Here is a 23,764-nt window from a genome sequence, read left to right on the forward strand (position 1 = left end):
TTCTTTGGCAGTGCCCCCAATACATCCAATTTAGAAAACAATACACTAGAGAGTGGCTGACCTCACCTAGACGAGAAGAGGAGCAACGCGGCCTGATTGACTTCATTCAAGAAGCCGTCAGCAGAAGCTTGGACCGAGGCCTCTGAATCTCGCAGCGCTCCCTACAACTCCTCCTCACTTTCTACCTGCGAATAAAATATTATCTCTCTCTCTCTCTCTCTCTCTCTCTCTCTCTTTCGGTATTTCCTGTCCCTAGGAGACTTAAAATTTGACTGAAGTATATATAACTTAAGGTCATCAAAATTGTGGCCTGGTTGGTTGAAATGCTGCGCTACAGCTATGGAGGATTTGCTAAGGGTATCTGCCCGGTGACCATTAAGCCGTAGGCTCATAGGTTGACTCGTTTCGCCTATATACTGTTTGTGGCACATTGAGCATTCCAACATATACACAATGTTGGATGAAGTGCACGTAAAACTTGAATTAATCTTGTGGACATAATTACTGGCTGTGCTTTTTACAACGCAGTCTGTTTGCAGGTGCCTACAAGTCTTGCATCTGGGGCGGGAGCAGCTGGCTATGACTGGTTGCTTTGAAGGCCCTGTTTTAGCATGCACTAAAATATCTTTTAGATTCCTGTTTCTCCGGTAGGTAACCCTTGGTGCTTCCGGGAAAGTCTTTTTAAGTCGGTCGTTACTGGCTAAAATGGGGTAGTACTTCCGCAGTATATTGTTTACGTTTGGGAGGGCGTTTGAAAATTTAGTTATTAGGGCAGGTGGCCTGGCGCTTTTGTTTTGCCGCTGTTTGTTGAGAACGTCATCCCTTTTGAGATTAGACACACGTTGGTACGCCTGATCGAGCGAGCTTTTGGGGTGGTTCCTATTCATAAGGGTGGCCTTGAGTTCGTCTAGGTGCTCTACGTAGTCACTGTCATCACTGCATACTCTTCTAAGCCTGGTGGCTTGTCCTACAAAGATCCCTTGTTTGCAGTGGCTGGGGTGATGGCTTTTATAATCTAGGTACTGCTGCCTGTCTGTTGGCTTTCTAAAAAGCGTGGTTTTAAGTTTACCGTTGTCTAGAATGACGGTAGTATCTAGGAAGTTCACTTCTTTTTCAGAATACTGGCAGGAAAATTTAATAGTCGGATGTGAAGAATTGAGATGGGATATAAACGTTTCTAGAGTCGCGCGACCGTGTTCCCAAATCATGAAGATGTCGTCTATGTAGCGGAGGTAAACCTGAGGCTGAGGTTCCGCATAAACTCAGGTTTACCTCCGCTACATAGACGACATCTTCATGATTTGGGAACACGGTCGCGCGACTCTAGAAACGTTTATATCCCATCTCAATTCTTCACATCCGACTATTAAATTTTCCTGCCAGTATTCTGAAAAAGAAGTGAACTTCCTAGATACTACCGTCATTCTAGACAACGCTAAACTTAAAACCACGCTTTTTAGAAAGCCAACAGACAGGCAGCAGTACCTAGATTATAAAAGCCATCACCCCAGACACTGCAAACAAGGGATCTTTGTAGGACCAGCCACCAGGCTTAGAAGAGTATGCAGTGATGACAGTGACTACGTAGAGCACCTAGACGAACTCAAGGCCACCCTTATGAATAGGAACCACCCCAAAAGCTCGTTCTCAACAAACAGCGGCAAAACGAAAGCGTCAGGCCACCTACCCTAATAACTAAATTTTCAAACGCCCTCCCAAACGTAAACAATATACTGCGGAAGTACTACCCCATTTTAGCCAGTAACGACCGACTTAAAAAGACTTTCCCGGAAGCACCAAGGGTTACCTACCGGAGAAACAGGAATCTAAAAGATATTTTAGTGCATGCTAAAACAGGGCCTTCAAAGCAACCAGTCATAGCCAGCTGCTCCCGCCCCAGATGCAAGACTTCCCCGCACGGGGCACCTTGAGTATTCATGGTGACGGTGTTGGCGACACCGCGGACCCCGAGCCCTCAACATAAACTGTAACCTACCGTGGTGATGTGTTTAAAGGTGAAGGGTAGAAGCCTCAAACGGTGGCCGTCGGAGCCCAGGTCAAGCTCCGGCGGATGGGCTCCCTGTCTGTTTACCAGGCAGGGAGCTCCGGGACCTCTCAGGCTATCAGGGTAAGGTTTGAGAAGAAAGTACCCCCGTCCCCTGCTTCTATACTATGATGTATGGCATTCTCTAAACCCCCCCCCCAAACGTGATCGGTCCCTGAAAAGGGGCCGCACCGAAGTATCTTTTCCTTCATTGCCATCTTTGACATTTCCTGAACCAGATAATTTTTCTCGATTTCTTGTCATGGAATCCATCAATCTAACGCACCCTCTTGCATCTCAGTCAGTCTTCTTGATTGCCAAGTATCTTGAAGCCATAGTAGGAAAATCGTATAAGTGCAAAAAACAAAGGTCTGGTGAACTCCTCATCGAAATAAATGACAAGCAGCAGTCCACGAAGCTTCTAGCTCAGACTAGACTGGCTGATCTAGACATCAGGGTCACACCCCATCGGAGCCTCAACAGCTCCCAGGGTGTGATATCCGAGACAGATCTCCTGAACGAAACGGATGCGGATCTCCTTGCCGGCTTGAAGGATCAGGGCGTCACTGCCGTGAGACGCATCACTATCCGCAGAGACGACAGGGAGATTCCGACCAAACACATTATCTTGACTTTCGACCGCGCAGTTCTTCCACAATACATAAACGCAGGTTTTATCCGTTGCTCCATCCGTCCCTACATCCCGAACCCGCGGCGCTGTTTTAAGTGCCAGAGGTTCGGGCACGGTACGAACTCTTGCCGTGGCCGAACGACGTGTGCAAAATGCGCGGCGCACGATCATCCGAGCGAGAACTGCCCATCCGAAACTCTCACTTGTGTAAACTGCGGGGGGCCGTATGCAGCGTACTCCCGCAAGTGCGAAAAATTCGAAATGGAAAAAAAGATAATTAACATCAAGGTCACGGAGAACATCACCTTCCCAGAGGCGCGAAAGAGGTTCGCCTCTTTCCCTCTGGGGAGGTACGCAGACGCGGCTCGCCGGGGGGCAGAGCGGCGTCTGGTTTCCACAGGGACCCAGTTCAGCGAGTCTGACCTGGTCCCGCCCCCGCCCCCCGCTGGGTTGCCTCACGCAGCCCAACCCGGCACGACGCCGCTTGCTGAGGCAGCAGCGGTTGTGGTGCAAACCACTTCTGTCGGGACCGGTGCCGCTCCCGCCTCTGTCTCCCCCCCGTCCTCCAGTCCGTTGGAGGATACCGAGGTGATGGACACCACGGGCCCCGCACCGGCTCCCACCGTCACCGCACCGCCCGTGGCACCTCTGGTGCCCCGGACGCCCTCGGCGGTGGCGGCTCAAACGAAGGGCTCCCGAGGGGGGGCCAAGTCCGGGGGGCCCGGTCCGTCGGGCACCCCTCGGACATCCGACGACGAGATGGATGTCGGGCCGTTCCTGCCTGCAACGCAGCGCAAGGAGCGGCCACCGACTTCCAAGCCTACAGACAGGCCTAAAAAGCCTAACCCCAGAGTAACAGCCCCGAAAGACGACACATGAACACATACACACACTCCATTCATTCTTAAACCTAAATAATGGGAACAGAAAGCATCATTCAATGGAACTGCAGAGGCCTCCTTAAAAATCTTGATGATGTGTATGATATCCTGCATGCCAATCAGCCAAGTCTCATGTGTCTCCAAGAGACTCACCTCAATTCCAAACAGACAAATTTCTTAAATAGGTACATGGTATTCAGAAAGGACAGGGTTGGCTGCACACACTCTTCAGGAGGTGTGGCAATTGTCGCCCGGAAATCCTTAGACTGCCACCCTGTCACTCTGAACACTGTCCTCGAGGCTGTAGCAATTCGAACAATAATATTTAATAGGTTGGTAACGGTGTGCTCCATTTACTTCTCTCCTGATTTTGCACTTCTGAGCTCTGACTTCGAGGCGCTGGTCGACCAGCTGCCCGAACCATACATCATAACAGGCGACCTTAATGCGCACAACTCTCTTTGGGGCTCCTCTAGAACGGATGCCCGAGGTCGCCTGATAGAGAAGTTTCTTACATCCTCCGGAGCATGCCTTTTCAACAAAAAACAGCCTACATACCATAACTTAGGACACAATACATACTCGCATCTTGACTTGGCTATTGGTTCCGCAGTTCTCTTTCCATGTCTTGAGTGGGATGTGGGCACGGACCCATATGGTAGTGACCATTTCCCCACTTCATTAACGTATATAGGTATAGGCCCGAGCAGTCCATCTTCCCATAAAAGGTTTAATGAATCAAAAGCAAACTGGAGCACATTCTCACAAACATCTCAACTACACCACACATCCATAAAACACCTACACGTGGAGGAAGCCGCCCAACTCGTCACGGCGCACATCCTCGACGCTGCCGAAAAGTCCATTCCCCAGGCCTCCAGTGGGTCCCGCACCCCAAGGAGGCCCTGGTGGAACGAGGACTGCAGGCGGGCGCGAGAGGCCCAGAACAAGGCGTGGGGTGTCCTTCGCCGGTACCCCACGTCACATAACCTCATTTCTGTTAAACGGGCAAAGGCTTTTGGGAAGCGAGTGCGTCGTGAGGCGAAAAGGGAGAGTTGGCGCACCTTCCTCACTTCCATCAACTCATACACTGACACACACAAAGTCTGGACACGAATACGAAAACTAAAAGGACAACAGACACACAGCCTGCCCCTGGTTAGTACAACAGGGGACACACTGGAAGACCAGGCTAACACACTTGCACAACACTTCGAACACGTGTCCAGTTCAGCACACTACACCAACACTTTCATTAAACACAAAGCATCATGTGAGAAGAAGTCCTTGCGAGACACTAATAAGTCGAACTCATCCTATAACACCCCCTTTTCACTTCATGAGCTGAAGGTCACACTCGGTACTTGTAAACCTTCAGCTCCAGGTGCAGACAGGATTTCATACACAATGATACAACACTTACATGCAGACACACTTGAAACACTTCTTCACCTCTACAATAAAATATTTCTTTCGGGGCACTTCCCACGCTCTTGGAGGGAGGCCATAGTTGTGGCTTTCCTAAAGGAAGGGAAGGACCCTTCCTCTCCCGCCAGTTATCGCCCCATTGCCCTGACAAGCTGCCTGTGTAAGCTCTTCGAGAAGATGATAAACAGGAGACTCGTGTACTTCTTAGAGTACAACGGTCTTCTCGAGAGCTGTCAGGCAGGATTTAGGGCGGGGCGATCTACGAACGATCAACTCGTTGCGTTAGAGTCATATATTAAAGATGCTTACCTCCATAAGCAGTACTGTATGACAGTATTCTTTGATCTTGAAAAGGCGTACGACACTGCTTGGCGGTACGGCATCCTCAGCGATCTGAATTCCTTTGGTATGTCGGGTAACATGTGGAACACGCTTGCCAGTTACCTCTCTGAAAGAACGTTTCGCGTGCGAGTTGGAACTGCACTCTCTAGAGTTCATGTGCAGAAAACGGTGTTCCGCAAGGTGGAGTTTTGAGTTGCACGTTGTTTATTGTAAAAATGAACTTTCTTCGGAAGGCTCTGCCACCAACCATTTCCTGCTCAATCTATGTAGACGACGTGCAATTATCCTTTAAGTCTTGTAACCTGTCTATCTGCGAGCGCCAAGTCCAGCTTGGTGTTAACAAGCTAGCTGGCTGGGCAGATAGCAACGGTTTTAAATTTAATCCAGTGAAGTGTACTTGTGTTTTTTTTTCCAAAAGGCGCGGCATTCGGCCGGATCCAGACATCAAACTCAATGGTGTCTCAATTCCGGTCAGAAATGAACACAAGTTTTTAGGTGTAGTCCTTGACGAAAAGCTCTCGTTCATTCCACACATAAAACAACTTAAACATAAATGCTTAAAGGCCATGAATATACTCAAGGTTCTCTCCCACTCTTCATATGGGGCTGACAAACAACTTCTTTTACGTGTTTTAACCAGCCTGATAGGTTCACGATTAGACTATGGAAGCGTTGTTTATGGGTCAGCAAGTAAGACATCCCTCAAAATTCTGGACCCTGTGCTTCATCTGGGGCTCCGGTTGGCATGTGGCGCCTTCCGGACTAGCCCGGTCGAAAGCCTCTATGTGGAGTGTAATAAGTGGAACCTACAACGTCAGCGAGCATACACAGATCTTCTTTTTGCTTTTAAAATTTCATCTATGCCACACCATCCTTTTAAATCGGCTTTTTATGATACGTCTCAGACTGCACTACTCCTAAACCGACCATCGTTCTCTGCGCCCTTCTCTTACAGAGTTAGAGAGGAAGCGTCAGAGCTTTCTGTCTCCTTTTTAGACACAATACAAAGTTTTTAAACAGATTTTATAGCACCATGGCATCTCCACCCTGCATCATGCGACACATCCTTCACACATCTAGATAAAAACCGAGCTCCCACATGTGCAATTCTGCAGCACTTCTTGTATTTGCAGCAGAAGTATCAATTTTCTGAATTTTATACGGACGCCTCTAAAACTGCCACCTCTGTGTCCTGCGCGGCGCATGGGCTCGGCCTTAATGTCACTAGAACTCTTAACAGTAATACCAGTATCTTTACGGCAGAGGCTCATGGTGTACTTCTTGTTGTTAATCATATCCTTCAAAGTCACATCCCACAATCCATTATATATACAGACTCCCTCAGTGTCGTGCGGGCGTTGTCGTCAACAAAGTCTTCAAAAAAACACGTTGTAAATCTAATAGTCAAGGGTATTATGTCGCTGTATGTACGCAAATTTGAACTGGTTCTTTGCTGGGTCCCTGGCCACAGTGGTATAGCCGGGAACGAAGCAGCGGACCGAATGGCTGCTGCTGCTACACTCTCGAATACAGTAGACATAACCACATTTCCCTACACCGACGTGAAACCACACATCAGACAACAACTTCGCAAAACATGGCAAACACACTGGAGTGAACAAACAGACAAGTTACACGTAATAAAACCACACTTGGGACCATACACCACCGACACACGTAATAGATACACTGAAGTCGCCTTGGCTAGATTACGGATAGGGCACACTCATGCAACGCACTCGCACCTTCTCACGGGGTCTCCAAGACCTCTGTGCAGCAGGTGCGGAGAGGCCCTATCCGTGATCCACATCCTGATACAATGTAAGGCACTCGACATTACACGACGAAAACACTTCCCACAACTACACACACGACATATTCAACCACACCCGTCATACTTCTTAGGAGATGATGCCATGTTCTCTGTTCAGCGAACCTTAAGGTTCCTATCTGAAGTTCATTTCTTACAACTCATCTCTTATCACCCATAGTTTTACCCCTGGTCCTATACACCAGCCACCGTATTTATCTTTTAAGCACTCACGTTCTTCACCCTGGCCCTTTACACCAGACGTGCTCATAGTATTTAACTGACTTTATCCGATTTCCCTCCTTATCAAATAACTTTGTATTTGGCGCTCTTTGCCCATGTCGGCCTTGCGCCATTAAACCTAAACCATCATCATCATCAGATGCAAGACTTGTAGGCACCTGCAAACAGACTGCGTTGTAAAAAGCACAGCCAGTAATTATGTCCACAAGATTAATTCAAGTTTTACGTGCACTTCATCCAACATTGTGTATATGTTGGAATGCTCAATGTGCCACAAACAGTATATAGGCGAAACGAGTCAACCTATGAGCCTACGGCTTAATGGTCACCGGGCAGATACCCTTAGCAAATCCTCCATAGCTGTGGCGCAGCACTTCAACCAACCAGGCCACAATTTTGATGACCTCAAGTTATATATACTTCAGTCAAATTTTAAGTCTCCTAGGTACAGGAAATACCGAGAATCCTACCTAATTCACAAATTCAACTCCATGGAACCTGCTGGAATTAAATGCGTCTAAGGGCAACTCGGAATCCTTGCGATATTCACCGGGAATACAGCATTAGGTATTTTCGTGCATATACCTCATCCAAAGACTACGACCGTTCACTCTGCTCTGTACCTGGTACCCTAATTTCCTTTTTTTTATTCCTTAGCGTCTAGCTTAATACTCGCCCTCATCCCTCCAACCTTTGCTTTTGGAATTCAATTTTATTTCTCTCTCCCTTTTTTTTTACTTCGCGTGGTCTTGTGCCCCGTACGTCACTCTAACTTTATCTTTTCGTTTTTGAGTTTCAGGACAGGCCTGTTCCAGGAATGTTGCCGTGGGTGACACGTGCCATTTCAGTTGCCGGGTCATTGCTTTTTCTTTTGTGTGTGAGTTTATGTGGCTTCCCTCCCTGATTTTGTTCTCCCTTTGTTTTCTTTTTTTCTTGACCTAGTTAGTTTTTCCCCCCGTCTCTATCTTTTCTTTTGACCTGAGGCTTGCAGATAATTTCTGATAAGGACCCCACCCTCACCGCCTGGTCTGCTTCCGGCGGTTCCGAGATCCTTTTCCTATACCCCGCGGCGGGTCAATAAACACCCTCTCATCCTTTCTCTCCAAAAATTCCACGAATATCAACCACCAGCTGACTCCCGTGTGACCTACTTCACGGCTTAAACTAGACAACCTTCTTGGCCCCTCAATCTCTCCCCCGACACACTCCCAAACCAATCAGCTTGCTCAATTTCCCTTCCATCTTTCCCTCTCCTTTCACCTGGGGTCCTACCCCTATATAAACCGTGCCTACCAGGCGAGAGATTGCCCTGAGGAAAGCAAGTTCTCTTTGCTGAAACGTAGGCCACAATCGTGCTTTTGCCTTGTTCGAAGTTTTCTTCTCTTGTGTTCTCTACCATCTTCAAAGTTCTACTACTCCCTAGATCTTATATATATATATATATATATATATATATATATATATATATATATATATATATATACACATACATATATATTGTAAAGGCGCGAAGCTTCGCGCCAGAAAAGCTGCAAGCGCAGTCAGCGGCCAATCCATCATCAGAGCGACGAGGACGGCGGCCGACTGGAAGCGAAGGAAGAAGAAGCGCGGGGCACGTTCGGCGAGAGAATAAACATGGCGTCGTAGGCATCGGACGTTGGTTCATTACAATATATATATATATAGTGTGTGTGAGTGTGTATAGAGTCATTTTCTCGCCGTCACGTGTGGTAGGGTGCCGGATGTTGCCAGTATTACCTGAGTGCACGCTTGCTTCTCACCCTTAGTGCGGTATTTTTTGTGCGACTCAACACGGGTGTAATTAAATGTCTGAAAACAATGAATATACTTAAGGTTCTCTCCCATCAATCTTATGATTCCGACAAAGAACTCCTACTACGGCTCTATACTGCTTTGGTTGGGTCTCGTTTAGACTATGGCAGTGTGGTATATGGGTCGGCGACTAATACAGCGTTGCGAATGCTTGACCCAGTGCTACACTTGGGGCTTCGTCTCGCCTCGGGTGCTTTTCGCACTAGCCCTGTCGAGAGTCTGTATGTCGAGTGTGATAAGTGGAGCCTTGAGAACCAACGAACGTACATGGACTTGCTATATGCTTTTAAAATCTCATCACTGAATAATCATCCTTTTTATCCTGTCTTTAACAATACATCAACATCTCTGCTCTTTCCAAATCGCCCATCCGTTCCTCTGCCCTTTTCACTTAGAGTGAGAGAGCGAGCCTCGGATCTAAGTGCTTCGTTTTTAGATGTGTACAGGTCATCCTTTTCTAACAGTTTACCGCCTTGGCAAGTTCGCCCGGTGTCGTGCGACCTTTCTTTTATGAGACTTGACAAAAATCGTGTACCACGGGCTGCAATACTGCAGCACTTTCTGTCTTTGCAGTTTAAATACACACGTGCAGAATTTTATAGTGACGCTTCTAAATCCTTTAGTATGGTGTCGTGCGCTGCTCATGGTCCTAATTTCAATGCAGCCAGAACCATGAGCGTGCACACATCAATTTTTTCAGCAGAAGCGTATGGGATTTTACTGATTGTACGACACATTCTTGAAACTCAAATTCCCAATTCCATCATCTATACAGATTCATTGAGTGTTGTTCGTGCACTGTCATCGCACAAGCCCCCCAAAAACCACATAGTTAATCTTGTATTCAGCACTATCATGTCCGTGTATGCACAAAAGCATGAGCTGGTCCTCTGCTGGGTCCCAGGACATGCAGGGATCGCTGGGAACGAGTTGGCAGACGAGAGGGCCGGTGCTGCTGCACTCAGGAACACTGTGGACATTACAACGGTACCCTACACAGACCTCAAGCCACACATAAGACAAGACCTGCGCGGAACATGGCAAACACACTGGGACGAACAGACAGACAACAAACTACATGTAATAAAGCCACACTTGGGACGGTACACATCTGACTCACACAACAGACACACTGAAGTCGCCTTTGGTAGGCTGCGGATAGGGCACACCCATGCGACGCACTCGTATCTGCTGACGGGATCTTCTAGACCCCAGTGCAGCAGGTTCGGAGAGGCCCTATCCGTAGTGCACATACTAATCACATGCAAGGCACTTCACACAACACGACACAAACACTTCAGAGAACTCTACAGACAACATATTCCCCTACATCCATCGTTTTTCCTAGGTGATGATGCCATTGTTTCCGTGAAACGCGTGTTTGAGTATTTGTCCGACGTCAAGTTTTTAAACCTCATTTCCTATCACGCATCATGAAATCTGGCCCTATACACCAGCCATGCTCATTGTCGTGTTGTGATTTTACTTTTGTTTTTGCTGATTTTACTTAGTGTTTAAGGTTCCACCCCTATCATCGACTATTGTTTTGGCGCTCTTTGCCCCAGTTGGCCTTGCGCCATAAACATCCAACGATCATCATCAACACGGGTGTAATGGCGTCCGTGACCTCGTTTTACGGCTGCCTCTGAGTTAGGCGCATCAATGTCCATCGCAGAGACACTCCAGACGTACAGAAACGGGTCCAGTCGCATAGTTGTTTTCTCATTAGCATCGTCGTTGTCCTGTATCTGTTCTTTACCATTTTCTGCGCTTGTACGACTGAAAGGCTTGCAAATCTGCCATTTTTAGAAAACCGCCATTTTCATTGGGGTACAGGTGGATTGAAACTTTGACAATTATTATGTCTAAATTATTCTCCTCGGTCTACGTGTGGTGTATAGCGACCGCTTTAATCATACTTACAATTTTTTCCATTGCGGCGTTTCTTTCTTTCTTCTATTACTTGACTAAAATCTTGCCCAATCGACATGGCTCGCCCTGCATACAGTATTAGCCGACTCACGGTTTGCTGCTTTCATAATTAGTATGCTTAAAGCTTCCCAGTAGTAAGGCAGTTCTGTGATTGCGTCCTGTGACAACCTTCGTCATGGGCGTTCCTTGCTAGCGCCGTTTTGTTATTTTCTGTTTTTTCTCTTTTTTCTTTAGGTATAGCGAGTACGTATAGAAGGGTATTGTTACCGTCTGTTTCTCTTTTTTCTGGACCTTTGTAGGTTTCATATCCATAAAATAGAGTAAACTTGCTTTGTTTTATTTTTTGCAACGAGCACACTGAAATTACTCATGTAGGACTGAATAAATGCCTCTAATACATATTCCTGAGACAAAAGACACATCACATTCACTAAGTTCACGTTCCGTTTGCAAACTCCAAGGCTTTGCGGTCTGATGGAGTAGAAGTCGTACTCGAAGGCTACGTCTCCCTAATATAGACACCGCATCGGTTTCAAGCCGAGCTTCGACAGCATTTTCTCACGGAACTGCTGGTAACAGCAGAATCATTCTGGCCGCCGTACCAGCGGCATCATAGATCAGAATATTATTGACAGGAATGCTTCTATCTGTGGTCGAAGGTACTAGGCAATCAAATTCCGGGATGCCTTGATGCACGTGGCAAGTCCAAAATACCTTTCTGCTATTGAGGTATTTCAAATTCACCAAGTTCAGATAGTGATGTGCTCGAATTAGTTTGAAACGACGTGACTGCCGTGTGGAGGAGGGCGTGTGAAAATCGTGAAGTGCCTTGTAATGAATCCCGCTTCAAGGGATGCCTGGCAGAAAGTTACGGTGTCTGCCTGCGCACTTACAAACCACACTACATTTTCAGGTATTACAACGTACCAGTTGTATACAAAGAAAGCTGGCGATGCGCCAGAATAAAGCGCAAGAGTACGGGTAGCCAGGGAATTAATTGGACACTGATTGAGGGCAAGGTCACTGATGATATTCCTCATCCTATCGACACGTATGGAATCCGGTGCCTCGCCGTCGTCCCTTATGCACGTTACTTTGTATCCATTGCCACAGGGACGGCGACGTAGTCGACACTACAGGGTCCCCTCTTTGATAAGTATGACTGGCCATCATCATCATCATAATCACCATACCCATAATCATCATCATCATCTCATCTATGCCCACTGCACAGCAAACTCCTCTGCTATAGATCTCCAATTATCTCGATCCTGTTCTAAGTGCGACCAAATTGGTCGCACTTAGTCCCGCAGACTTCTTGATCTCATTTACCCATCTAACATTCTGCTTCCCGTTGTCACTCCTGCCTTCTTCTCTAGGATCCACTTCCTTAAATGACCGACGGTTATTTTGCCTTCGCATTACATGCCCTGCCGACACCCTTTTCTTTTTAATTTTAACTAACCAGTGCGCTACCCGCGTTTGTTGCCTGACCCATTCCGCTCTCTTGTTCCTTAATGTTGCAGCTATCATCTTCCATTGAATTGCTCGCTGAGGCGTCCCTAATTCAAGTTGAACCCTTTCGTGAGCCTCCGAGTTTCTGCCCCGTAGTTGAGTAGTGGTAAGATGCAGCTGTCATACACTTTCTATACCAGGGACAATGGTAGGCTACGATTCATTATCCGAGAAGGCCTGACGAATTCACTTCCCCTCATTCTTATCGTCATAATTACCTCCGCCTATTGGGTGGAATCCCGGGTCACTACTTTGCCTAAGTAGATATATTCGCGTATTACTTCCACTTCCTTGTCACGTATATCAACTTGCTGTACTCTCCTGAGTTTATTGAGCATTAATTCAGTTATCAACATAATACATTTCACGTCACTGTTCTACTCTGCTTGTACAGTGCGGTAAGCATGCTTTGCATATCGTCCCCCTAGTTACTTAGCAAGGCAACGTCATCAGCAAATCGTACGTTACTGGGGTATTGTTCATTAACCCTTACGCCAACCTGTTCCCAATCTAATTTTATGAATACCACTTGTAAACATGTTGTGAGTAAAAATGCAGAGATTGTGTCTCCCTGTCTGACGCCCTTCCTTATATCTTTTTACTGCTCTTCTTATGGAGGACTATGGTAGCTGTGGATCCATGCCATATATCATCTAGTATTCTCACTTAATGGCGGTATGGCCAATCTAGTGCAGTGTGCGGCATTACTTATGCTCCGGAATGCCAAGAAAGCAGATGTTCCTGACCATGAAATAATATTTAATTCTACAGGCGTGGTTGACGCAATTGTAGTGGCCCTAAGGGGTGACCAGTAGATGCTTCACCTTACAAATTAGATATTGAAGATGGCGTTTCGCACGAAATGCCTGCAAATAACGGCGTGAAAGCTGTGTAGGTGTCGTGCACGTCAGCCCTTGAGGCAAGACGTTCCGCAGGTGAAAAGGATTCCCCTCCTCCCAGACTTGTACTCCCGTGTACACGCCTCCTCGAAAACAGTCCGTGTAGCTTGGTTATGACTCCGAGTTCCTGGATGTTACTAAGGTTTTTCAAAATACCCCGCTTAATTTGCAAGAGCCGGCACCTCCAAAGGAAAAATAATAAAGGGTGGGAGACTAGGCCCCGAATCTACTTCATTGTTATGCAGCTCATCTAACGACAGCGGTATAAGACGGTTGTGAGCCCAGGGTCTGTCAGAAGAAGAGTGCGGTTTTTCTGTCTGGGCCTTACGAGAAACGTAAACGCCGCCCAATACGCCGGATGATATTCAGTGTGATAAAGTTTGCGCCCAGTTGTGCACTTTGCTTGGCTGTGAGAGATCCTTGCTGCTTCAAATAAACGAAACGGATCTTCAGTTCAGTTAACGGCAGCCGCAATTTCTTCTGGTTGCTGCAGAAAAGGAGTTCACCATAATTTTAATTTAGAAAACAAAATTTCGACTGCATAGGAAGCTGTCGAGGCTTTCTCGACCTTCCTAGGTGCTTCCAGTACCTCTTTAAGTGACGCGTCGTATTGTCTACTGTGCTTGTTTCATTTGCGTGGGAGATTGGCCATTCGTAGTAATCATATGCCGTTAATGAAATGGGGCTACTCATTTTCGAGTATTTTCCGCCCACATTTTACAATTTCCTGGTTATAATAATGCAAGTACGGCTTGAACAATATAAGTAAAAGAGATGATTTTTTCCAAGCAAATAATCTATAGCTTCGTACATATAATAATGTCATCGGGCTATAGACTTTATGTCGTTTGTGTGCAAAAGATAGGGCGGCGCAGAGCAATCGTTACGGTCCTATAAACTTCTTTCTTTGGCTTACTAAGCACCAACATCCTTGATGTTGGTGAGCTTGGGAATAATAACCTCCGTTTTACGAGGTTGGACAGAATATATGATTCGACCTTCGTTGCAGACAAGGAATAGTCTTACAAAATCTGCATAATTTTTTTTTCACATTCATGCCTAGCTTCTGGGCCTCAAGGTCTGTCTCGACACCGTTCAGCCTTCTTGAATGGGACCTCTGGAAACTCGAAACCACAGCGCAAACCACACTCCTGAAGTTCGAAGCTACAGCTGTCCAATTACTAGCGTTGAGGTGCTCGCGCATGTTTCTTCTCGGTGTACACGCAACGCGTCTGTAAATTATTTCATGAAACCCACTGACATTTTATCAGCGGCTGTGGCTACTAATTATCGCCACAAATCCCAAGTTTTTCGTTTAAGCAGCGGCGAACTACTCAATAAGGGTTACAGCCTCCCTGTCCTTGTCCCCCTATTAACAGAAAATGGGAGAGCTCTGTAAAGTATGCACGCATAACTCCAGAGTGTGTGCATTGGCGTGCCGAAGACCACATCCATAAAGGGACCCCTAGTGGAGTGGAGACGGCTGGCACCACTTTCCCGTAGTGCGCAGGAGCTCCTTCACGTGCTACTGCGGTTTATAGCACGGCAAGAAGGTCACCCATGTCCCATTGATGAAGGCGTCGGCATACCGAGCTCCGCCCACTCCATCATGTAGTCGTAGCGAGGGGAACGAGAGGCGAGCATAAGTGCTGCCTTGGTGTTGACGGCCGAGAGCCCAGAGCAAAACTTAAAATATTTATGGCATGTCAAGATGAACAGCGATGATGCACGAACAGCATGGAGTCGACGAGCTGCGTGGCACGCTTAGTTCAGCCCCCAATGTTATCTAATATGTACCACTCAGAGGGCGGAATTTGTGCACAGTAGCGGCAACTGTCCCTCTGCATTCTACGGCTTTTTGCGCACGGCCCAAACAAAGTACAGACACATAAGAGCGCTCTTCCCCCGTCTCGTGATAGCCGCCGCAAGTTGAGTATGAGGTCTGAGATGGTGTAATTATATCTCTGCGGGCGCTGTCTGTTCGTTCGGGCAGGTCTCTACCCGTCGCCGCTTGTGGTAACTTGATGGAGGAGGGCGGGCTTCCCTGAACCGCGTGAAGCTTCCTGGCACTACGCTAAACTTGAAGCACGCGCGGGCCGTGTAGCAGGGCCTTCAATCATAACAATCCTTAGAACACAGCTCACCCGCTGAAATACCAGGCCTTCTGCCGCTGTACTGCCACCTCCCTTTTCCGTCTCTGCAGCCACTTTGGATGTTCCCACTTCCGCAAATTGCAACTGGAGTACCCGGAATTACACCCAGGCAGGATATTCCCACCTATTCCTTAGCAGTTTTCGCCTTAGAACTGATCTCAGAAAAATACAGGGCACACACCCATATATACACGATAGTATCTGTGAGAGCAATCCTATTTTCTAAAAGTATCTGTTTTCCGCCCTCCCGTGCAGTCTTCAGTGCAATGCTTAACCACAGGGCAACATCCACGGTTACCAAATTTGATGTTCTGCGGAATGCCAGTGCCTACATCACCGAACAGTCAGAATGAAAGTGGCCGGTTCTCACGGATTCTCAGGTGGTGCTTCAGTGGTTAACATCATAACCACATCAGTTATTTTCGGCGTTACTGCCTTGCACTTTTATGCTTTAACTGCGCACCCTCATATTAAGCTTTAATGGACTCATACCCACTGGGGGATAACTGGGAACGTTAAGGCGGACACTTGCATCGATTGCACATGGGCAATCCCGCAGATTTACTAAGCGCGCAGTACCTATGATTGTCTGATGTTCCTGACACGTTTTTGTGTTTTGATCGAGGGTCACCGTTCAGTTCCTTACTTTTATTAGGATATTAGAGCTTTTGTTGGAAGTGCACGTTTTTTGTAACATACCTATTTCCCTTCATGTCGCATTTGATATGCGGCGAAAGTGTGCCACCTTTCACTCGGGTCATTAAAAAGTTGGCAGGGGGGGTGGGGGTACATGGGTCGCGTATCTTACTCGCATTACTTAGAAGTTGCCTATAAACATTGGACGCACCTAATTTTATTTTCTTTATTGTTATTTTGTTGCCACTGTCGGTAGTTTGGGGATGTTCTTAAGGTCGCACTCTTGTCGGACCCCGCCTTTTTGTGTACTGGCGTGTTTATTGTTTCCGCCTCAATGTTATGACTTGATTTATTCTTGATGGAGTTGATCAGGAATATTCAATTCCTACTTCTCCTGTCACCGTTGTGTTTTATAATAAATATTACCATACAAGTACTCACGTTACCCCTTTATCCAAGTAGGTCTGATTAAATTCATACATTGTTTTATTCAGGTCAATTTTGGTAGCTCTTGTGCAATTGTAGGATGGAATGTAGTTCTGAACCTTTTTCCATACCGGCTCGGTCGTGTTCAGGGACTGAAAAACAACAAAATAATGAAGCGGTTATTCTCAACCTTTAATTAATGTCTCGAACGTTCACATAAAGCTTCTCTGTCGCGATATACGCGAAGGCCCAAGAACTAAAATACAAGATGACTGTGAGTACTCTGCGTCTTATACAGACAGGCAGGCATATTTAGCGAAAAATTACCAAATCTTCCTAAGAAAGATCATCCTGTCTGACTCACTGTATTACCTTCACGTGCTGCAAATAAAAGTTTTCTAGCTTTGCAGATATTCTTATAGATAATATATCCGGCACCCTACCCTCACACATATAGGACACCAGCGATGTCTCCGTCAAATACTTCACCACTGGATACGGGCCAATAGCCTACTTGTCACCAAGGGTGTAGCCTTCCTCTATATAAACATTCCGCTTGAAGACGGCGCCGAATAAACAGAATGTCCAAAATGAACAGCCCTCTCCCGCTGCGCGGAAATGCTGGCGTACTGGCGTGGTGAACATCTCAAGTAGGCAGCTCTCTCCAGGGGAAATCAAATTACTGTCAAAGGGTTTAAACTTCTGCCCTTCCTCGGGAAACGTTAATGAATTTGAACTACATCAAGGGCTCGACCACTTTGCGAAAAACCTGCGCCTGCAGCAATACTTTCACGGGCGTTCAACTGAAAGCAAGAAAATCACTTGCTTCCCCTTCAGACAAAATATAGACACCAAACAAGCAACGGCATAAGCACTTGGATTTATCATTTCGGCATGCAAAAAGACACAGAGAGTTCACAAAACGGTTACCCATCCGCAGCAACCTCGCCAAGGACGAGCGTAAACGAGTGAATTGCCTGAGTGATGATACTGCCATTGTAAAAAGACATGCAGACAAAGGCGGGGCTGTAGTTATTAGGAACAAGATTGACTATCTAAACGAGTGACAGCGAAAGCTAGCTGATGAAACATTGCGGGGCGTTCTGGGTGGCAATGGCCTTGTCTTTCGACGGTGAGATAATCACTCCTTTTCCGCATGTGGTAATTTACGAGGCTTAAGGCGGTTTCTACGCAAACTTTCCGGACCATTCTACGCAAACTTTCCGGACGAGTCTCCGCGCACTAGTTCCTCCGTGACCCTTTCAGATGCAGAGCATCTCTTGCTCGGGGCTATGTCCGGCGTCCGTCCGTTGTCCATGCCTCTCCCCCTACACTATCAAAAAAAAATAGTTAGCGGCGTCCGGTTTCGATCCAACGACTCTCTAGTCGCAACGGGAGGTACGCGGCGCTCTTCATGTGCTACAAAACCGAGACAGGAGCAAGTGCTACGAACCGGCCTTATGTCCTTGACTCGATTGATTGTGGGGTTTAACGCGCCGACGCAACGCAGGCGATGAGGCGCGCCGTAGTGGAGGGCTCCGGATTAATTTTGACCACCTGGGGATCTTTATCGTGCGCCGAAATCTCGTACACACGGGCGTTTTTGCTTTTCGCCTCCATCAGAAATGTCCTTGACTCACTCAAACTACGTCAAGAAGCTACTGATACTACGAAGGCACGGGAAGCTGAACGTCAACGGAAACGACGAACTAAAAACTTTAGAGGAGGATGTTGAATTTCCCGTGGGAAAGCTGTGGCGGGAAGCCCGACGCGCCTTGCAGCTCAACCAGAGAAGAAGACGGAGAGGGCCGGCAGCGGGGTAGGAGCGTAAGCACCCAATAAAGAAAGACGAGAACCAGGAGGTGTTCAACAAGGTAACGCCGGTGTCGGTCTCTTCGCTGTCGCTACATTTGTCTGTCTCTACATGGGGGTTAACACTACGATCCCATTCGTGCTACGATAAATGAAACAACACAACGGCAACACAATGGAACCGGCACGGAACCCTCCCGTGTTGTTGCTCCGTCCACACCCCCACTGCGCATGCGCGTCTCTCCTTCATTCTCCTCTCGTCCAGCTGTATAAAAGCAGGTGAGCGCGCTGCGCGGCGTTCAGTCTCCTCCGAGACACCGCCTGCGCCGGTTCTGCGGCGGTGTGGAAGCTACACGGAACCCCCATGCTTTGCATCACCACGTAGTTCCCTTCGGGGAGATGGTGTAATTTTTTTCCAAGTCTTCCCAAGACTGTTTTGTATCCCTACAAGCTTCCTTGGGCCACCTGCTGGCCACGTGGCACCTGTCTCTGTGTACCAGCTGACTCAATGGGCAATAAAAAATGATGTTATTTGTCCTTTCTTGCCATTTAACACTAGTAGGAAGGGATTCGCATGCTTCTCTGCCATCTAGAGCTCTTACATTCGGGCTTTCAAGCTTTGACTGTTCAAATGTTATTATGAATCTCTCTCTCTCTCTCTCTCTCTCTCTCTCTCTCTCTCTCTCTCTCTCTCTCCACACCCAGAGGCAGCACGCCGTTTGTTTTATAGACTTACTATGATCTTTTGGCATCTGTTTTCTTTCTATCAACGTCGCAAATGTGCCTCCTTTCCATTCCAAACTTTCCCCTTTCGTTTCGTTTTTTTCTTTCTTTTTTTCTCTACCTTCTGTTGTACAGTTACGAGATGTTATTGTTACTTTTCCGCTCTGTTACTCTCCCCGAGGGTTCACCTTGGCGAGGGTGAGGAGAAAGGAAAGCCGTCGGAGGCAAAGTGTGTATAAGCGATTTCCTGCCCATTCTAAGATAACCCCCTAGAAGAAAGTTCAGGCTTTCGAAACCCTGAAATAGTAAATTCCTTGCTCAGTGTTCCCCAAGTGTCTGCACCCAAGTTTTGAAATATGGCCACGGTACATGCCCGTGAAGGGGAATTATCCTAATATTTGCACTGCATTTGCCCCCTCTAAAGACCATTCTTCAGCTGCACACAATGGCAACGGAAAGAAAAAAATGGCCGTGTACCTGGACCGTTTGTCGCAAATGTCGACAAAAGACATTTGTCGACTGGCGCTCCTGCAAGTAAACGCGTTTCTCTTTACCGGCCACCTGTTATGCTGTTCCTTTCCCGACTTGTTCCTCTCGAGATAACACTATAAATGTTTGCTCAAGTCAATTTTAATTTACGGGGTTACACTGCCCCAAGACGGATGTCTCGATGCCAGGGCTGCCGTACGGCGTAGAGGCGCGTGAATCGAGGCACCCTATTACAACGTTATATAGGACCACTTTAGCTTACTCCACGAGCATTCCAAGCGGAACGAGGAACCTATCTAGTGGAACCTTTCGTTGCTGTTGCCCCTTGATTTCTTAAATGTCATCAGGAACTACAATCAGGAATTTCGCTAAAATAGGGCTCCGTAAAATCGAGTTTTAACTGCATTGCATTTGCTATCGCAAAAATCAAGCCTCCTTGATTTCGGTAATAAACGACCACTGCAAATATCACTGATGTAGTGATTTTAGGCTTTATATTTGCGTAATGTCCTATTCTTGTTCAACAATGCTGACAAGTATGAACATTAATTTCATCGGCATTCCCAACTCATCACAACTTCTTTAGTATGAGCAGTATTTTTGTCGTGGCTGAGCTTACAATGATCCGCAAAATTTTTTGCTACTCGTGTCGTTACAAATGGTACTTCTGCTATCGGAAAATCATAATCTTCTTTGCGCGTCTGTGCGTGGGAGCGCACGCGTTTTTGTGGGCGTAAATCTGTATAGTATACTGACAGAACAGCACGCGACGAAAGGTCACGCGACAGAAGAGCACAGACATAACACGACGGCTTCAAAAGGGCACGTGACAACAGAGCCGGCGATAACACAGCACGCGACAGAAGAGCACGCCGTCAGAAGGGCACAGCTTCAAAAGCGCACACGGCAGATTGGCACAGCGGCAGAATAGCACAGCGAAAAAAGCGCACGCAACAGAAGAGTGCGGCGCAAAACAGCACACGACAGAACCGCACACCGTATGGGCAGAGCACTGAAACCATTGGGTATGCTGGCGTTGCTAGGCAGTGTGGTATAGTGCACTGGCGAGGCGGGCTCGGGCAGGGTAGACCTCATTTTCTCGGGCCCAGGCCGGGCTCAAGCTTCAACAAAAATTTTTGTCGGCTGTGCCGGTTCGATCCGGCCCGGGCGTTCCCTGTGGCCCGGCAATCATGTCCCGCAGATTATAAATTGTTTACAGCAAAAGAATTTGTTTGATCCTTCACGTTAAGTGAAAACAAAAAGAAGTGAAGTGTAAAATTTATTACGGCGCTGTTAAAATATATGATAAAAAGACCATTGCACTTAGAAAGCCGTAACATCCGTTAAAAAATCCTGCAGAAATTCACAGAAGTGTCTACCAATGCGTAGAATTCCTATGCCGCTTGTCTTGGGTGTGAGTTATTACAGTCAAAGTTCTTGGTTTTCCTAAATCCTCTCCGACCAATTATCTCCATGTACGCTATTATAACGATCCGAAGTTGAACATTCGCGAAACCTGCATTATTGTGGAAACGCAGGGCGTTATAAGGATTGCCGTTTTCTGTAAGTGTTTAATATTTTTCCTATTTTTAGTTTTTAAAACCTTCGTTCCACCAGTTACCTCCATCTAAGCTGTGTTAATGACTACATTTGTAAGTTTCGATAAATCTGCATTTTTGGGAAAGTTCAGGGATTTGCGCGGTTAGCCATTTTTGTAATTGTTTTATTTTTATTTTTTAGTCTTGCAAAATTGTATTGTACAACTTATCTAACTTACACTAATATAAATATTATAGGTTGAACTTGCGCAATATCTGCATTACAGTTTAAATGCAGGTCGTTATACGGTTTGCCATTTTCCGTATTTTATGTAATTTTTGTTACTTGATATTTTTTTTTTAATTTTGTTCGGCAAATATATCCTTTTACCATGTTATAACAAGTACAGGTGGAACTTCCTCGAATCTGAATTATTGTGGGACTGCAGGACGTTACATGATTCGCAATTTCCTGGAAATATTTTATATTTTCTTAAATTTGTATTTCAAAATTTCGTGCGACCAATCATCCCCATTCACGCTAATATAACGATTACAGGGGAAACTTTCTCGAAGTCTGAGTTATTGTGGAAATGTCAAGCGTTGTACGTTCTGCTATTTTCCGTAATTTTCAATATTTTTCTAATTTTTTAGTTTCTTAGAATTTCGTCCGACCAATTATCTCCATTTATGTTATTATTACGATTACATTTTTATACCGATTACTTTAATATAACGTTATAATAACGAACGAGTACATGATTTCTCCGAAAACTGCATTGTGGAAGTTCAGGGAGTTACACGGTTGGCCAGTTCTCGTAATTATTTTACATATTCCCATTTTTTTAGATTTTTCATATATTTGTTAAACCAATTACCTCCATTTACGCTATTACAAGGAGTACAGTTTGAAATTTTGCGATATCTACATTATTGCGGAAATGGTATGCGGTATATGTTGTGACATTTTCCATATATTTTTATATTTTCCCTATTTTTAGTTTTTCGAACTTTTCTACCAATTATCTCCATTAACGTTAGTATAGTAATTACACTTGTAACTTTCGCGATATCTACATTATTGTGGAAATGTCATGCGTTATACGTATTGGCATTTATCCTAATTATTTTATATTTGTCTTATTTTTTAGTTTTTTAAGATTTTGTACGACAAATCATCTCCATTTACGTTATTATAATGATTACATTTGAAACTTCGCCGAAATCTGCATTGTTGTGGAAATGCAGCGCGTTACATCCTTCGCTAGTTCTTGTTATTCTTGGTATTTTCTTTTTCTTTTAGTTTTAGTTTTCAAAAATTCCTTCCACCAATTACTTCCATTCACGCTATTATACCGATTACAGGGGGAACTTCCGCAGTATCTGTGTTTTTGTGGAAATGGAGGGCATTACATGGTCCTGGCTGGAGGGGTAGGCGGCATAGAATGCTACGCATTAAAACGTCTGGGCCACATCAGCATAGTGGGCGAGAGCGGGCCAGAAAACGACGGCACTCCAGCCACAGAGTACAACATGACTGTCTGTTGCTTCTGCTTTTCAAGCTAAATCAAACAGATCAAACGTGATCTGGACGTTGCACTGTGTGCAGAGTTTGAAGTACCAATTTTTGAAGCAGAGCCCATAATTTGTTCGGTTGACAATTTTTTTCAACCCTCATTAAAGGCCAGAAAAACGGAAGGGCAGATAAAATATTGCTGCGAACGTAACTAGAGGAAAACAAAAAAAATGAAGTGGTGAACCCGTACTCATCCTTGTCTCAAACTTCAGCAAGTAATGCAACAACAAAAGGTGCAATACCTTTTGAGAAATTGCAATATTAAAAAAAATTTCCACTTGCCCGGAATCATTCACGGTATTCTCGGTGGGCTTTGATTTCAAAGACTGGCAAATTAAGTGGCAAATGAGGTTCGCGACTACGGAAAATACAGCTTGTGAGGATACTAAAGTTGTACGAAGTTTGGAATAAGTTTAGCGGAAATTTATATTCAAATTAGTGTCATTAGCTTTGTGCTTACGTCTTTTAAGCTAAGAGCAAATTTCTTCGAGTTCATGTTTATGTCCTGTCGGACTAGGGATATTTAACAACAGTCTGGCGGGCTCAGGCTTAATTAATTCAATTCGGCCGGTCTCGGGACAGCCTCGGGCTCGGGCCGTAGCTTTATCGGACAAGCAAGGGCTGGGCATACAAATTCCGGCCCGTGCAGTGCTGTAGTCAGTGCACTGCACGGGCCCGGGCTGGCCTGAAAGTCCAAACCTGGCCCGGCCCACAGGCCGGGCTCGGGCCGGGTAGCACGCATTTTCTCGTGCCTGGGCCGGGCTCGTGCTTGAACAAAAGCTTTTACGGGCCGAGACGGCGACCCAAACCCTGAGACCCGCAGTCGTGGGCCGCAAATTTAGACTGTTGATAA

General features: G+C 46.1%; 1 protein-coding gene across 2 annotated transcripts in view; it reads right to left on the bottom strand.

Moving 5' to 3' along the window:
- Positions 1 to 23,764, bottom strand: part of LOC144152475 (uncharacterized) — a 68,230-nt gene that overhangs the window by 29,932 nt on the left and 14,534 nt on the right. Inside the window, exon 2 of one of the 2 annotated variants that reach the window (XM_077683748.1) lies at positions 16,828 to 16,925. In XM_077683748.1, coding sequence (XP_077539874.1) covers positions 16,828 to 16,925 — 98 coding nt within the window. Of the gene's footprint in view, positions 1 to 16,788; positions 16,926 to 23,764 lie in introns of both variants that reach the window. The other variant, XM_077683747.1, reaches the window with a different exon arrangement.

The sequence above is a fragment of the Haemaphysalis longicornis genome, unplaced genomic scaffold, assembly GCF_048455015.1.
Source record: "Haemaphysalis longicornis isolate Haplotype H1 unplaced genomic scaffold, Haemaphysalis longicornis Haplotype H1 scaffold_9, whole genome shotgun sequence".
Taxonomy (NCBI): Eukaryota; Metazoa; Arthropoda; class Arachnida; order Ixodida; family Ixodidae; genus Haemaphysalis; species Haemaphysalis longicornis.